We start from the raw sequence: 16,768 nt of genomic DNA, 5'->3' as shown, positions 1-16,768 counted from the left end.
TACACCCAGATCAGAACCTTCTGTCCTAACCTCAGCTTCAAGCCCCAAAACTTAAAAACTTCAATTTCACAGCATTTTACGGGCAACAAAGGATAAGCAGGTGGCGGCGCTATAAAGTTTACTTCCATTGCTTAGCTCTACCATTCCTATAAAATAGAGAAAACTGCCCTTGTTTAGTGTTGAAACAAGATATGGAGAAAACAAAAAGTCTTACTGGGACAAAGATATTCATTATTCAATGTTTATTTAATTTTCTATTTGTCACTAAAAGATAATTATTTAATATCTATTTTCAACACTTTTAGGGAGATGTGAACAAGAGACAGTGAAACTATGTGCTTCTTAAACTGACTTAGGTAGGGGACAGTAGCTCCTAGGATGTATTAAAATGACAGTTAAAAATGAAATATTTAGTGTAATAGCTTAAGTTCCTTAATTTTACCAATGAACAGAGTAATTTAAAACCAAACTTATTTTTAAGGCTGTTAATTTATTCAGACTGAGATATATAACAACTTGGTCTTTTTTTTCATGCCATGTACTATCACTTGACTTATAATTTTAATTGGCAGTCTAATTTCAGTTAATGTCAGGAAAAAAAACAACTTGGCAGCATAAAGACTAGAGATGAGGAAACCACATTTGAAATGCATTTTCTATACAAGCTGGTTTACGAAAGACTATATATAACCTCAGTTTTTCACATGAGGGCTCAAATGAACAGTGATATAGCAAACTCAAAAACCTTTTGAATGCTTATAATTTCTTTGGTGTTCTATATTTTGACGTTGAAAAGTCGTACATGATAATTCTTGCTTCTTGTCCTCATGATCTCCACACCTGTTGCCACAGTTCAAAAGCTGGCTAACTGTGCCAACGTTATCACCAAATGCTGGCCATGATAAAGGAAACAAATCAAATACTAAAAAAAATGTTAAATACGTTTTCCTTTGTACTAAAGGATTTGCAAATAGTTACATTTTCAGACACCCTCAGACTGGTTTATGCATACAGTGTGAACAGCTTTGCCTACAGAAATCTCAGCATTTCAACAAAGAAGCGTAACAGGTTCAAACTTAAGCAGGGGAAGTTTAGATTGGATATAAGGAAGAAGGTCTTTATTGTAAGGGTGGTCAGGCACTGGAATGGGTTGCCCAGGGAAGTTTTGTATGCTCCATCCCTGGCAGTGTTCAAGGCCAGGGTGGACAGGGCCTTGGGTGACATGGTTTAGCATAACATGTCCCTGTCAGTGGCAGGGGGGTTGGAACTGGATGATCTCAACGTCCTTTCCAACCCTAACTATCCTACGATTCTAAAGGTGCTCAGGCTCTATTAATTTTTCACATGCAATGCTTTTAATCTACAGACAACCCAGGTTCAAAGTATAACTCAAATGCTGAAAAATTATTTTTTAGTTCAAAGTCTGTCAAATATGAACAACTGAATACTAAGTTATTCAGCATTAAAAGCCAAATAAAGTCATAAGTCAACCAAGTGAAAATAGTAAGATGCTAATTACAACACAAGAAATCTTTACATTCACATACTGTAGAAGTCTTACAACACATTTTTATGTTACAATTATAAACAATAGAAACATCTTAGTTTTGGTGAAAGAAAAAAACCCACAAAACCAACAAAACAACAACAACAAAAAAACAAACTCAAACACCACTAATTACTTCAGGAATCCTTTAAGGGATCATTATACTACCTAAAATGACCTAAGTTTTTTCATATACATGCCTTTTACTTCATGGTCCACAAATTCCTTGGAACTAACCCTGCATTTAATTGAAGGGATTGATAAACATAACCAAGGTGACCTAACTCTGGTAATGCCAGCAACCAGAGTGACCCAGGCATCTTCCTCGGGGGCTACCAGAACACTAGACTGCAGTTTTACTTCCCAGGGCTGCAGACATGATGGTTCTGGTATGTTTGCCAACACCCACCCATGCCCATCTGTCTTGAAGTTCTGCACTGGTGGCTGTCACTGTCACCACATCCACATCCTCATGAGATAAAGAGCCATACTGAAATCTTCAAGAAGACTTTGTGCGTTTTCTTCTTCAGCTGAGAACTTGGATCAGAGCAGGTTGTTTTGTTCTGCTAGGGAATATTTTGCTTTGGGATACCCAAGATGGTTATGCTCTTCCAGCAAGGAATGCTATAGATGGTGATGAAGGGACAGGAGCTCATTGAACAAATAAGAACAGACACATCAAGCGAACGTTCTCCTACATAGAATCACAAAATAGTTAGGATTGAAAAGGACCTTGAGATCATCTCGTTCTAACCCCCCTGCCATGGGCAGGGACACCTCACACTAAACCATGCCACCCAAGGCTCTGTCCAACCTGGCCTTGAACACCACCAGGGATGGAGCATTCACAACTTCCTTGGGCAACCCATTCCAGTGCCTCACCACCCTCACAGTAAAGAACCTCCTCCTGATATCCAGTCTAAACTTCCCCTGTTTAAGCTTTTACCTGTTACCCCTTATCCTATCACAACAGTCCCTAATGAAGAGTCCCTCCCCAGCATACTTAGAGGCCCCCTTCAGATACTGGAAGGCTGCTATGAGGTCTCCACGCAGCTTTCTCTTCTCCAGGCTCAACAGCCCGAACTTTCTCAGCCTGTCTTCATATGGGAGGTGCTGCAGTCCCCTGATCATCCTCATGGCTTCCTCTGCACTTGTTCCAAGAGTGAGTTCCATGTCCTTTTTATGTTAAGGACACCAGAACTGCACACAATACTCCAAGTGAGATCTTGCAAGAGCAGAGTAGAGGGGCAGGATCACCTCCCTCGACATGCTGGTCACACTTCTTCTGATGCAGCCCAGAATACAGTTGGCTTTCTGGGCTGCGAGCGTACCCTGCTGGCTCATGTTAAGTTTCTTATTGACCAACACCCCCAAGTCCTTCTCCACAGAAGGAAGCAAGTTACTTCACATCAGTGAAGCAACGTATATATTGAAGGGCACAGCGCTTTACCTGTGCTGGTGTTATGTGCTGCCACACTAGGGTCTCTCTTTCTTGCAGAAAATGTTCTTGCAGTCTGTGGTTTTCTGTCAAGTAGTAGAAAATTGTCTGACCTGATAAAATATAAAACAAATCTTTACAGGTACAATTCCACACACTAGTCAGAGTCCAGATAAATAATACTATGTAGCAAAACCAACAGATTTCAGTTTCTCCTCCCCAGTGTAGTTTATGGACAAATATTCCCAGTATCCTCCCACAAATGTTCACTTGAGTAGAAAAAGAAAATTAATTCAGTAGAGATTATTTGATGAGCAGGTCCATTACAAAGAACACCATAAAGACAACCCTTGAGAGTAAACCTTACACTGGGAATAAATTTAGCATACATTAAAAAAACTAAGACTTGCTTGACCTTGGGGCTGACAATGCTGGTTCTATCTGGCAAAGAATGGCAAATGAGAATGACCAAATCCATTAGCCTTTCACTTCTAGAAATGAGCTTGTTTCAGCTCAGCGTCTATCAGACAGACATTCACCAGAAAAATGCTGTTATTTACCAGATAATCTTGATACTTCTTGTTTAAAATTATGTGATTGAATGTTAAAGTTGACTGGAAAAGCCCTGTGCTGTTAAATACTGTGCCTAACTATGTAATAGTCACATGGAAACAGCAGCTCTTCCACTCTCTGCTAGGACTGAAATACGCAACTAGAAGGCTTGCTTTTGACATCCTGAGGAAAGCCCACACTCCAGAAACATCACTAATACTAGTGCCAAGCTCCCATTTCTCATGGCAGTTTACCAGTAGATAAACCGATCCTCCTAATGGTAAATGCACAAAAAAAGCCTACATTATTGTTGCCAGATTTTGTCTTCTGGAATGTATTTTGTCACTTTTACAAATTCAGTCTTACTGCCAGATGTCCCCTCCTTTCCTTGTTAGTTCAGAATTCCTCTGTCTGTGAATCCTGTAAAACTTTCAGTTTGTGTGTCACTGAATAATGGAAAAAGCATGTTGGTTTGAGTATGGCCTTAGCGAAAACCCTGCCTGGAAGAACACTATACACAGAAGCTTATAGTCTTGGTTGGCTTTTTAGGTATTCTAGTATTTTAATATATTATTTTAAAGATTATTCTTAAGACTGTGATTCAGCAGTAATGCATATGTGGTAATACATATAAATTGGTTCAGAGATCACACAACTGTGCAAACCTTCTGTTTCTGAATCCTTCCAGTCTCCTTGTCTTAAAACCCTTTTGTTTGCATATTCCCTCTCTTCCTTCCTATTTTGTTAATACAGTTGTATGCCAGAAATAAAAGGATGCACTTAGTACACAAAAAAAAGTAAATATCTTCAGAGCACAGCTACAAGCAGCTTTATCATGGGCTCCAAGAGCAGAAAAGGAGATTCTGTACTACAAAATTTGCAAAATTCTTCAAAACCTTTTTTATGTCATTAAAAAATAGTTTATACTGCTCATAACTAATTGGGTCATTGTTCTTTAAAGTCAGAGGAGGATGTGTCATCATACAATTTCTTTTTAGAAGAGCTCTGTGAAGGTATTTTAACTTAACAGTAGTCTGTCAGGAATAAAATGGAAACAGTTCATGATTTGCCGTAATAAGAAACACATCTACATTGTCCCCCTCGTCTCATAAAAAACCAACCCATTCCTCCTTCAATTTACAGGCTGTAATAAGCAAACTATATCCTTCCTTTTAACTCATTCTCCTTCTTACTCATTTGTTTAGGCCATGGTTCACGTATCTTCCAAGGCAGACTAAAGTCTTAATAAAATATTCACTACTGCTGGCAGCACTTCACTGCACTGTATTACTGTGGCTGTACCAGGAAACTCTTGCAAATTAAAAGCGAGCACAAACTAGAATAACACAATTAAGCAGCTGCTGTGTACAGCAGCGTATTTTCAGATAGGAAAATAATTCACCTATAAAAATCAAGCTATTAAGCAAAGCAATCTTATATAAATATATTACAGGTTTCACTCCCTTTAATATTTAACTAACACCAGCAGAGACTACATGTTAGAATTTCAGAGGTAACACACGAGTTCAACTCACATTCTCCTTCTGTGGGGGACTGTGGACATAGGTGAAGTTAGAGACTCCTGGCTGCAAACACCGCTTTCGCTGTGGGCATCCACGCTCGGGCAGGACGCATGGGAGGGGGAACCCACAGACAGATCAAGTTTAAGAGCAGAATCAGGACTTTCAAGACATGAAATGTTGCTGCTTAGCTCTGCCCTTTTCTTAGCTGCACTGTTTCGTAGCAATCTTAATGAATTCTTCATCTAAACACGATTGAAAACAAAATGACAGCATTTATTCAGTGCACAGAAGAAAAAAAAAAGCTTCTGTAAACAGAAGAAAGTCTGTTTCTGAGTGTTCAGTTCAATTCATAGGATTGCACATGCCCCTGTTGGGCAATATGACCGACCATTTACACAGGTCATGCAATATTATAACGATCTCTTTTCATTGTTTTACTTCACAAGAGTAATTATCCTGCAAGTAAATGCAAATTCACAGTGACACTGTATCCTAGCTTCATTCTGCAAAACACAGGAAGAGATTCCTTAAGAAATACACCAACTCTTATCTTTTTTTCACAGACTAAAGGAAGCCTTTGATAGCTGCAAATAAAGGCAACTGGAATCTCAGGCTTTTCACAACAGAACTGCACAAAGCTGCAAAATACACAGAAGTGAATCCTGAAAATGGAGCCTAGTAAGCAAAGCTCCTACTCAAATAAGCAGGAAAATCTATAATCACTAGAGATTCATGTTAATGCATATTCTACACTCTTTTTGCTGAATATATTAGATATAAAAAAAATTCTTCCCCTGTCTGTTTACTAGCTCAAGTTACTTTCAGTAGTGACCAGAGTATGGAAGATAAAGGCAGTAAGGCAAAGAAATTAAATGCTACTGCGAATGCTCTCAGATCCACAGGTGCTAAAGACAGGACCTGAGATTCAGATCATCTACGAAATGTGACAGAAATTAAGGATGTGTGGCATGGGATCATGTGGGGAAGACCATAACAAAATCCAGCCATGGTGATACCTATGCTTATCGTGTAACTGATGCTGTAATAGTTTAGATGTGTACTGATGTGGATGCTGGGGATACAGCTCCACCTCTCCACCATCCCTGGAAATAATCATAGGATCACAGAACAGTTTGGGTTGGGAAGGACCTCAAAGCTCATCCAGTTCCAACCCCCTGCCACGAGCAGGCACACATTCCACTAGACCAGGTTGCTCAAAGCCCCGTCCAACCTGGCCTTAAACACTACCAGGTACTGGGCAGCCACAGCTTCTCTGGGCAACCTGTGCCAGTGCCTCAGTACCCTCACAGGAAAGCACTTCTTCCTCATATCTAATCTAAATCTTGTCTGTCCCTACAGGCACTTGTCCGCTTTCTTGATGGCCACTTTAGGCACTAGGAGCTGCTCTCAGGTCTCCCCAGATCTTTCTCTTCTCCAGGCTAAAGAACTGCAGCTCTCTCAGCCTGTCTCTATAGCAGAGATGCTCCAGCTTTGTGGAGAGCATCTTCGTGGCCTCATCCGGACTTGCTCCAACAGGGCCGTGTCCTTCTTACATTGGGGTCCCTGAAGTCACAATAGTGAGAACAGAAGCTGTATAAAGGCCCACAGTTTTGCACTGGTACTACAGTAACTGAAAAAATTACGACTTCAGCTCTGAAAAAAGCAAGGGAAACTAAGATGTCTGGAACATGGGAAGTGTGCTCCCACATCAGTTTTTATTGCTTTATCTAGCGTCTATCAGACACCCAATGGTATCTCACGGAAATCTGCTTACTGATGACAGTGTCACAAAACTTAAGTCAGAAACATAATTTTCTGACTATCGATTGGAAAAAAAAAAACCTCCACAATTTATATGCTGTATATATTTAAACTAACCTCTTCCTGGTCCACTTCCTCACCATCCACAGTTAACTCTGAAAGATCAGCTGCTGCAAGCTTCCCATCTGCTTTATTCAGCCTCATGTCCTTGCACTCTTCCTTTCTCCACTTTGTCAGATTTAATTCAACCTTATCTGGCAGCAGGCAGGGAATGGGAGGGATGGGTTTTGTCCCATTCAGGGGCTTGCAGGGGGCTGGCTGCCTCACCAGGGTGGGTTTCAGCTGCAGAGGAGCACGTTTCTCCTGCAAATTCTCCCCTGGAGGAGACACAAGCAGAAGTCAGTCCTTTGCAGGGGTGGGCAGGATTACAGCACACACCAGAATAAACTTGATGTGTCATTTCTATATTACACCAGAAAACACCCTTTACAAAACCCACACAATTTAATTTACTATTATAAACACATTTCAACAACATCTTGTTTGGTACCTTTAAAAAGTAGTTGGCTTCCTTAATTAAGAAAAAAGAATAGTGCCCTGACAAACTGTCCTGTAAACTGCTGTAATGACAATAAAGTTACTGCAAAGAAACAGGAAAAAAAACCCAAATGAAATGCGTATGGACAACATACACAAAATCAGCAAGTGATGAGCACACAAGCTATTTTTAATCGAATACTAGATTGCCTTTAGTAAGTATTTGAAAGAAAAAAGCTAAATTGGTAAAGCAACTGTAATTAAATCAACTTAAAACTATTTCAGGTTAAGCAAAATCTACACGAGGTCTTCAAAGACAGTAAATCAGACCATGAACAGCAGTCTCTGCCACTAGCTGTCAGCATAAATTGGGAGGAAATCTGCACAGGTTCTACTTATTAGAGACATAGTTGTTTGTCAGCAGGTTTTATAGAGCTCTTCTGAGTGCGGAGAATTCCATATTTCCATTTCCAAATGCAAATAAAGAGGCAAGAAGGCCAAATGCAGTGAGTAATATTCTTCTTGCATAGGTACTGCGTAGTGCTTTCTTGAAAAGCACTAGATTTGAAGGTTTGTTTTTATCTCAGTTTGAAGAAAAACTTTTCCCGGATTACAATAAAAAGATAGAGCTGTTGCATATTATGCTTTATGACAAGGCTTGAAGACTTGACTTTTTATGAGAAGCCTCCAGTGATGTGGCTAGACTAATGAGCCTATCAAGCTCTCATGCTTTTAATTGCAATTGGGGCGTTTCATAATTCCCCATTTACCTGCCACTGTCGGTTTTCTGACCACTTGAGGTCACTCAGAATGAAAGGTGAGATGTTTTCCCGTTATGTTGCCAACCTTCCTACCTGTATTGTCTCCTGACTTTTGACTGAGAAGCTGTTTCTGTGAGCTAGGCTTAAGCAGTCCTTCAAAGCTTTTAAGAAGCCAGGAATTGAGAACTTCATGGTATTACCTTGTGACTTCCTTGGAGAGTCGGCTGGGGAGGAGATGTGTTTTGGGCTGTTCCTGGGTGATGACAGAGGGCAAGTTGGCAGAGTGAAGGTGCCCTGGCTTGCATTAGGACCTTGGAAGGGCACTGTATTCTCTGCTTGATTGCAAAAACTTCTCTGGGTCTTGCTGGAAAAATTTAGGCTGGTACAACCTAAGCAAAGAAAAAGAAAATAGTATTTGTGGCAGTTAGTCTCTTTGACAGCTCTTGTAATAAAAGAACACACCTTCTTCACAGTCCAAAACTGAAGGTCAGCATCCTACCCACACAAACAAACAAATCTGCTACCTTTATTTTGCAAATTGCATTGTCCCCCAAAACATCAATTTCCTTTTTTGCATTTGATCAAACGAGTTTACGACTAAGCTGTTTCCCAGTCATGTTTTAAAGAACTAGATTCTGAAAACAAATTATGCAAGAGGATTGAACAGTTCTGTTGCTTGCTGCTCCACATCCCGAGGCTGCATCGCATAAAATTTGCAACCATCACTCTCAAAACTCAGTGATACAAGAGTACAAATAAAGCACAAATGTTATAAATCCTACTCCCTTAAAAAAAAAACAAACCATAAATTTCTTTTTTTCCCCCACCAAAAACAGTAGATCAACAATAGAAAGATAAGCGTAGATGTGGAACTATACCATTTTAAGTGTTTCCCATAAAAAGCAGACACATGTTCCCCCACATGCACTTAAGCTTTTAACTATGCAAGTGAAAATGAGGACAAGTTTTAACAAAGTTCCTGATGGCCTCTGGCAGGATCATTGTATGCTAGGCCACCTCAGCAGTCTTGTTGAGAGAACAGCCCTGCAAACAATTCCACTGGCACAACCAGAAGAATGGTAAAGCATAACCTGGGAATGAGAGCAAGTGACAACGTGAGTCCCACTCAGAGAGCCTGCTAGTCATCTGTGTCACTCCAAAGCAAATCACTCAATTGTGCTTTTAGTTACAGCACAAAAAAAAATCTCTTCATAAATCAGACCGCTACAAGCTCTCTGTCTCCTGCTCCTGCTGCTTTCCAAAGCTACAGCATCCCAGTGCTCTCCAGATACCCCAAGGCAGCCAAACTAAGACAGCCAAATCAGCTGTGGGTTGTATTACTGAAGAAAGGCTCAGTTAATAGTAATATGTGGCATAAAAACTGTTTGCGGAGATACAAATCAGCAAGTGTGGGCAAAGTACCTGCCAGTCTTCTGAAGACCAAGGCTAAGAGAAGAGAACATTAACTACAGTTAGAGAGGCAAAAAACAAGGAAGAAATTTCTCCTTTGTTCCCATAGGAACAAAAACCAGTGTCTAGAGTCCACCAGTGGCTAGCAGCAAATGAAGTTCCTACATATCTTCCACCAAGACTGTCAGATCTACTCCCTGTACAACACATCTGGACTGCTCAAAGCATCTTTGTCCATAGATTTGGTATCATTACCATCTATTCATAGACTCACAGAATCAAGTGTGGTTTGGATTGGAAGAGACCTTAAAGCTCACCTAGTTTCAGTCCCGTGCCATATGCAGGGACACCTGCCATAGAGCAGTCTCAACTCCCTAGTCTCACTTTTGTAGCTAGTAGCAAAACCCACCTAACACAGCAGCATCCTGGGTTTGTGTCTAGTGAAAACTATAGAGAGACGACCACAGATTAAAAGAATTAAAAGCTTTGCATGCACCAACACAGTGTCTCTGCAGCACACCAAGCTCATTTTCCCGTACCTGCTGTGCTCAGCAGACAGGAGTACCCTGTGCCTCATCCTGCACAAGTTTCTGCTGAGAAACCCTGCCTGCCCCCACACCTCAGAGGGGACCAATGGGGGTATATTAACCAGGGCAAGGCTCAGCCTTGACCCCTGCTGTTAAACAGTTGGGACTGATCTGACCTATAACAGTAACAAAACTCTAAAAATCAATTCTTCAAAAAAAAATTCCAATTCTGTTACAGTGCCACCTTCTGCCCAGCACCCTGACATAGGCAGATACCAGAGGTGTGAGTTGCAAATTAAAACCACAAATGGAAAGCACTGCACAGGAGGGAGGCACAATTTGTCTGAATAGGGATGGAACAACGTTCTAGCAATAGGTTGTTTTTTTTCCTTAAGGCAGCATAGAAATAGAGACTTTTCCAAAGTAACATGCACTGACTTATGTGATACAGTTAGAACTCATATACCTTTGTCTTGCTGACAGTTACTTAATCCTAAAAATTGTAGATCAGATTCTACACTACCACTCTTTCCACGTGTCTGTGTGTATCCAAGTTTTCCACATTTCCCTGATATTTGCGGCTGATGAGAGCCCACAGGACCTTTCAAAAGAAAAACACAAGTAACTAAATAGATACTTAATATATGGTACTCAACAAAAAAAATAGTCAATAATATTTAATAATGCATTAAGACTTCATCTAAATTTCAGTGTAAAATACAACTGTTTTTAAAGTACTGAACTCAAGAGTTTCTAAGCAACCTCATAATAGTGTTCATAAGCACAGACTGGAAAAATGGCTGGCCATTCTTCCAGGATACTTTTCCAACTGAGAATTGCAGGGGTCAAAAGAAAAATCCTGAACAATGCTCCCCCCTAAGACAACACCTTAAAACCCCAAAACACAAAGAGTTTCTTTAGACTTCACTCACAGCGTAACAGTGAGCAAACTTGGCATGCCACACATGTCCATGCCCCTCAGAAAAAGCTGAGAAATGCAACCTCCTGCCAAGTGAAGAGAGTAAGACAGGCCCGGTCTCGCCCAGTCCTTTCACACGCCTCTTGGCCATTAAAATACAAAACACTGAGCCCGCACTTCTAGTGTAAATTAAGTGGAACGCTATACTGACAGTCTTCTACAGAACTGTTTTTTAAAACCATGATACAGTCCTTTAAAACAATCTTTAGAGCTTGCTCTAAAAATTCTGGGCCTCCTTACCTGCAATTCATATTGAATTTTATAGTGTGAAAGAACATTGGCTGCATTACTCTGTTGCTGACCTACACGGTACTTCTTTTTCCTAATTTTGCAAATACTGCAGCAAGCTCAGGCCTTTTGTAGTTAGGGAGACAAAAAAAAGGAAGGCCTTTTGTTCCCCTAACCACACTATTTCTTTTTGTATTTGCCATCTGCAAAAACCCTGATCTATAAACTCTTTTGGATCAATCTAAACTAGTGGAAATCTGTGTATGTACAGCAAGACTGGAAGAGAACAGTCTAACTTTTGAGATGGCATACACTTCTCCCGGAGCACAGATGAGACCACTGCTGCTTGCTCCATCTGGAGGCATAGCCCTATGCCTGGTACTCAACTCTTCATAGTAAATGAAAATAAATAACAAAACAAATAATAAACAAATGATAAGTCATGCTCATGAAGCTACAAATTTATACACAGCTTCTTCTAAATCTGTTTTGCAAATGGCAGATCGAACACATTTCTGTGTTAATACTTACCAGCACAGACAGAAGAATGCTCCGACTTAAAATCTATGCTATTCTGAATGAAATTCCCTGAAGTTCTTTTTCTACTAAAATGTAACTCATCACTGACTGGTACTCCTTGAGAGGGCCTTAACTCTGGAAAATGAAGTAAATCACTGGATGTAGGGAACTGTAGGAAAAAGGAAAATAAAAAAAAGCATTCATGTGTGTGAAATGAATGTAGAAACCTTTTCTGTATGAGCAGCAGACTGACCCACATAACTTTGTCATTGAGACCCCACCACAGCCCAGACGAGTCTCTCTTTACAATAAAGCTACACAAACCGCTGTCAATATGTGCAGGAAGACAGAATCAATGGAAAATAAAGGGGTTTCTTCCCTATAACTTAGACAATGAAAAGCAGGAGAGTGTGCACATGAGCCTTATCTGTCACCCACAGAAGCCAGTAGGATGCATGTATATATCTGCAGAGAAAGCACAATGAACAAAAGAGCAAGAAGCCAAAAAGGTTTCTACAGAAAACCAAAGCAGACATCAAGAATGGTGCCACTGGGACAGAGCAGAAGCTCTCAGCTCCAGCTTTCCCAAGCCTCCTGTGCATTTATTGCCTGTGCACTGCAACGCAGGTGGACAGGAACTGTAAAATGCACTGAAATGACAGCCCATGGACAGAAACCACTTGGGCGCAGGCACATGCTCTAGCAGCCTTGTTCCACAGCTCCCTGAAATGTTGGCTGCAAGGATGGCATGAGAATGAGGAGGAGAGGAGAGCTGCCCTCATTGCCCTGGGCACTGATCAGGGCTGGGACATCCCTGTGTGCCTTCCACCTCATCCTCTCACAGCGACCTTGAGGCGAGCAACTGCCTAAACCCAAAGCGCTACTCGAGTTTAAGAAATAACCTAATTCTCTTTTCCAGCGTTAAACAGTCGTGTCCAACCCTTTATTGCAGGATTGGTGACATAAGATGTGAAGCCTTGCACTGCTGTGAAACTAAGCATTAGGTTTGCTGCAGTGTGGCCAGGTCAGCAGTTCAAAAAATCAGATCTCTCACACAAAAGAGACATGTTGGAATTTTTTAAAATCATAAAAGTTAGCACTGAGCACCATGGTTCTTCAATGCAAACTGCCAAGACTTCTTTTGTTAATAAGAGGCAGTTGGTTTTTAAATGCAAAACGTTTGGATGAAAGTTTTCTCAGCTATGCAATAGCTTCTGTATTTTAAGCATTTTATAGCTGGTTTCTATGTCTTACTGTAATACAGGTTGACACTACTCACACAGAGGAGGAAAAAAAACCCAACAACAAAAACTGGTAGAGAACTATACTAGACGTCACTTATAAAAATTAAACATTAACATTCTGGATTATGTACATTAGCTACATAAGCATCTAAATAGCAGCTATTTGAGGCATGAAAACAGCATGCTTCAGATTTAGTCTAAAAGCTGTATCTAGTCATACCAGTATCTTATAATGAGAACCTGTTATAGGTGAAGTCTGAATAACGTAAAAACTTAGCAAAGAAAAGTTAATGTTTTAAATAAAGGCTTATTGCTTTCTGATTTAATTAGTAAAAATCAGTAATTTAAATCATTTCCAGGCTATGTTAACTCTGGTCTCCCCTTTTACAGACAAGGCTCCACACAGAGGCCAAAAGAGAAGACTGAACAGAAATGGAAATATTTATGCAGTATTGGAAAGAACAGCATCACCTGAATGAAGTCTGAAAAACTCCTTTCCTCAATATACTGGTTGTGTGAGTAGAGAATTTGTAGTCTAGCACATACACAGTACATTCATTTATAAAACTGTATTTTTTTTTCATTTCACTGAAGATCTGAGTTCACGGTAAAGATGGATTCTCAATCTGAGAACTTCACAAAAAATCTTGCAGTATGAAAGTGCAGTTCTCCATTAGTCTGCAATTCAATTATCTCTCAATTCTCAGCCCTGCCCACACAATGCAATTTGTGTTTGACAACACAAGGAGGAACCAGTCAGTGGCAAACTCCACACATACAGGGTCCAGCCAGCCCTGAGGTCTGCTAAATGTTCCATGCACCAGGATAAAGCTCATGGTCATTTAACAGTGTCTTGAAAGTTAAATGATAGGGTCAAATAAACAGCAGCTAAATGCTCTAATTTAATATCATGATGGGATTTAATTTAATACTGTAACAGTGTTTCAGAAAAGCGTCACAAAATAAAGCACAGACTAGAACTTGAAGCAGCACACTCAGATGAGTAGCATGATTATGAGCAAACACTAATGTTGCCTTCGAGAGTCGTGACAACCTGGTTCAAGAACAGCGTGACGTCCCCCCCTTGGGCCGCTCGGTCCAAATGCTCACAGACACCAATGTGGTGGACGGCAAATGGCGTTTATTGAGAGAGAACACAGCATTATATAGCCTAGGTTTACGATGTCATTTCCGTTTGCTTGCATCGTAAAACTGGTATCCTCACCTAAACGCTATTGGCTACCTGGAGAGGGGTCTTATCTTTCCGTACAGCACGATATCTTCCGGCTGCCAGGCCCTATCTGCCTACATTTCCCCCCTCCCTATGCTTAATTAAATTGGCTAAAATATAACAATCTTAAAGAATATATATATCATAAAAATATACTAAATGCATTCTACTCCTATTCTCTGCTCTACAACAGACTTAGGATATATATCAGAAACTTGGATAGAAAACATAAGGCACACTAAGCAAGAGGTAACAGGAGGATAACTGGGAATAACGGGGTATAACTGGGGATAATTAAAGAAAATTTTGAACAAGAACATTCTTAAAGCAGTTGTTTGGCTGCGTTTTAAAGAGGTTGCCAGTGTTCTACTAACATGATGTTAACTCTCTTTAGCCAGCTCTTTACAAACGACATGAGCTTATTCAGTATACAAAGGCACTGTGTTGGCTGTCGTTTGGATCTAATCGGTGCAGAACTCTCAGGTGCGGGCTGGATGCTTGTTGGCTTATCATCCTCTCTTGTCACCGGGGTATACGGGTTACAGGGACGTCCGATAAGCCAGTCCTGTGGATAGAAACTCAGGGCAGAGTTAAGCCCTTTATCTGCAATTGCCTTAACAATCAGTTCTATGTCCTTGGGGCTTATTGGCAAATAGTGCCTCTGTCCCCCAGGTGCCACACAGACCAGGAACGTTAATGTGGCTGGTGAGCTCCGGTCGGCGCACGCAATTTACATTTTCTTCCAATCTGTCAGAGGGATTTCTTCCCCTTGTGGTCCCTTTGTAGTTTGGGTGGGAATACTTTGGCTCCTGATTTTGTTTATCTCTGTTTCCTCCTCCTCTAAACTTGAATCGGTTGTGGACCACTTGTACTGCCCCGTGTCTGGCTCAGAGTTGGAACTCGACTATTCATTAGGGACTGTAGTGATAGGACAAGGGGTAACAGGTTGAAACTTAAACAGCAGAGGTTTAGACTGGATATAAGGAAGAAATTATTTACTGTGAGGTTGGTGAGGTATTGGAATGGGTTGCCCAGGGAGGTAGTGAATGCTCCATCCCTGGCAGTGTTGAAGCCCAGGCTGGATGAAGCCTTGGGTGATATGGTTTAGTGTGAGGTGTCCCTGCCCATGGCAGGGGGGTTGGAACTAGACGATCTTGGGGTCCTTTCCAATCCTAACTATTCTATGATTCTATGACTGGATGGCTACTTCCGATTTTCGGTGCCTCTTTGCTGGGCTCCGGCCCTGCCCGCTTTTGCCGGTTGGCCGTTCCCTCTCTCTGGGTTCGCCCTTCCCTCTGCTCGGGTTCCAACCCCGCCCGCTTCTCCGGTGGCCGCGGCCGTTCCTCCCCTTTTGGCTCGCCCCTCCCTCTGCTTGGGGGGTGTGTGCCCAGCATGGGCACCGTTCCCTGTGGCCGCTCGGATCCGTGTCCGCCCTGCGCCCGCACCCTCTTCCCCTTTCTGTGCTCCCTCCCTCTGCTCGGGGGGTGTGTGCCCAGCATGGGCACTGTTCCCTGTGGCCGCTCGGATCCGTGTCCGCCCTGCGCCCACCCCCTGTTCCCCTTTCTGTGCTCCCTCCCTCTGCTCGGGGGGTGTTTGCCCAGCATGGGCACTGTTCCTGATGCCCGCTCGGATCCGTGTCCGCCCTGCGCCCACCCCCTCTTCCCCTTTCTGTGCTCCTTCCCTCTTCCCGCCACGAGCATCCTCGCCCCCCCCCTTCGCCTTTGTGCTCGGCGCCATCTTGGGGCGCATAGGGCAACGGTCTAGCCCTAACCTGCGCGGGGTCTGCTCTCTCCGCGACCCTCCTGGCTTCCTCGGCCAGCGCTCCCCAGAGGGATCCAGCCTGTTCCTGTCCCTCCGCGAGCGTGTCAGCACCCGAGGATTGAGGGGTTATATCGCCTTCTTGCCGATCTTCCGGGCTAATGGAGTCGGCATAGTCTGGGGGGGGGGAGGGGGAGGCAAAGTCTGTGTGGCTGCCCTGACTCCTAACTTCGGGGTGGCCATCAAACGCTCCCTTGCCGCCTTCCATGTTTTCTGCTCTTGCAGGGCCTTCCGCAGAGCCTGGACGACTCTCCACCATGACTTAAGATGTCTAAGAACTTAAGTTAGAACTTAAGAAGTGCTAACTTGGTTACCAAAGCACAGCCCTTGTAAGACACCCATCACTGACAAACGCTCTGTTCTTACATTCCCTTCACAGCTGAGCAGAGGCATCTGGTGCCACCACAAAAGGTGCTCCTGATCAAAACACACTACCAAGGAGAGAGCAGCAACAGAACCAATATAGAATCATATATCTCCAAAATACTCTCCCAGCCTCCAGAAAAAAAACCAGCTCAAATCCCACTTCAGCTTGCAGTGAAAGGAAGCTTTATCAGACCGACAGGCCAACCTCCATGTCCCTTTAATTCTTGTTATCACTGTGGAAAAGAGAGAGCATTTGTTTCCTAAAACTAATCTCACAGATCATTTGAATGCTCACTAAGGTCTTTGTAAAGTCCAGCTATTAAGTTCT

The 16,768-nt window shown here is 42.1% G+C and overlaps 1 protein-coding gene across 2 annotated transcripts in view; it reads right to left on the bottom strand.

Annotated features, from left to right (window-relative positions):
- LOC115945898 (TOG array regulator of axonemal microtubules protein 1-like) overlaps positions 1–16,768 on the bottom strand; it is a 38,733-nt gene that overhangs the window by 16,225 nt on the left and 5,740 nt on the right. For both annotated transcript variants that reach the window (XM_034061769.1, XM_034061770.1), the window contains exons 2-7: positions 11,794–11,950; positions 10,522–10,656; positions 8,319–8,507; positions 6,938–7,197; positions 5,072–5,301; positions 2,997–3,097 (exon numbers count right to left, since the gene is read on the bottom strand). In XM_034061769.1, coding sequence (XP_033917660.1) covers positions 2,997–3,097; positions 5,072–5,301; positions 6,938–7,197; positions 8,319–8,507; positions 10,522–10,656; positions 11,794–11,950 — 1,072 coding nt within the window. The remainder of the gene's footprint in view (positions 1–2,996; positions 3,098–5,071; positions 5,302–6,937; positions 7,198–8,318; positions 8,508–10,521; positions 10,657–11,793; positions 11,951–16,768) is intronic.

Source organism: Melopsittacus undulatus, chromosome 4 (genome assembly GCF_012275295.1).
Source record: "Melopsittacus undulatus isolate bMelUnd1 chromosome 4, bMelUnd1.mat.Z, whole genome shotgun sequence".
Lineage (NCBI taxonomy): Eukaryota > Metazoa > Chordata > Aves > Psittaciformes > Psittaculidae > Melopsittacus > Melopsittacus undulatus.
This window is presented reverse-complemented; position numbering and strand designations above follow the sequence as displayed.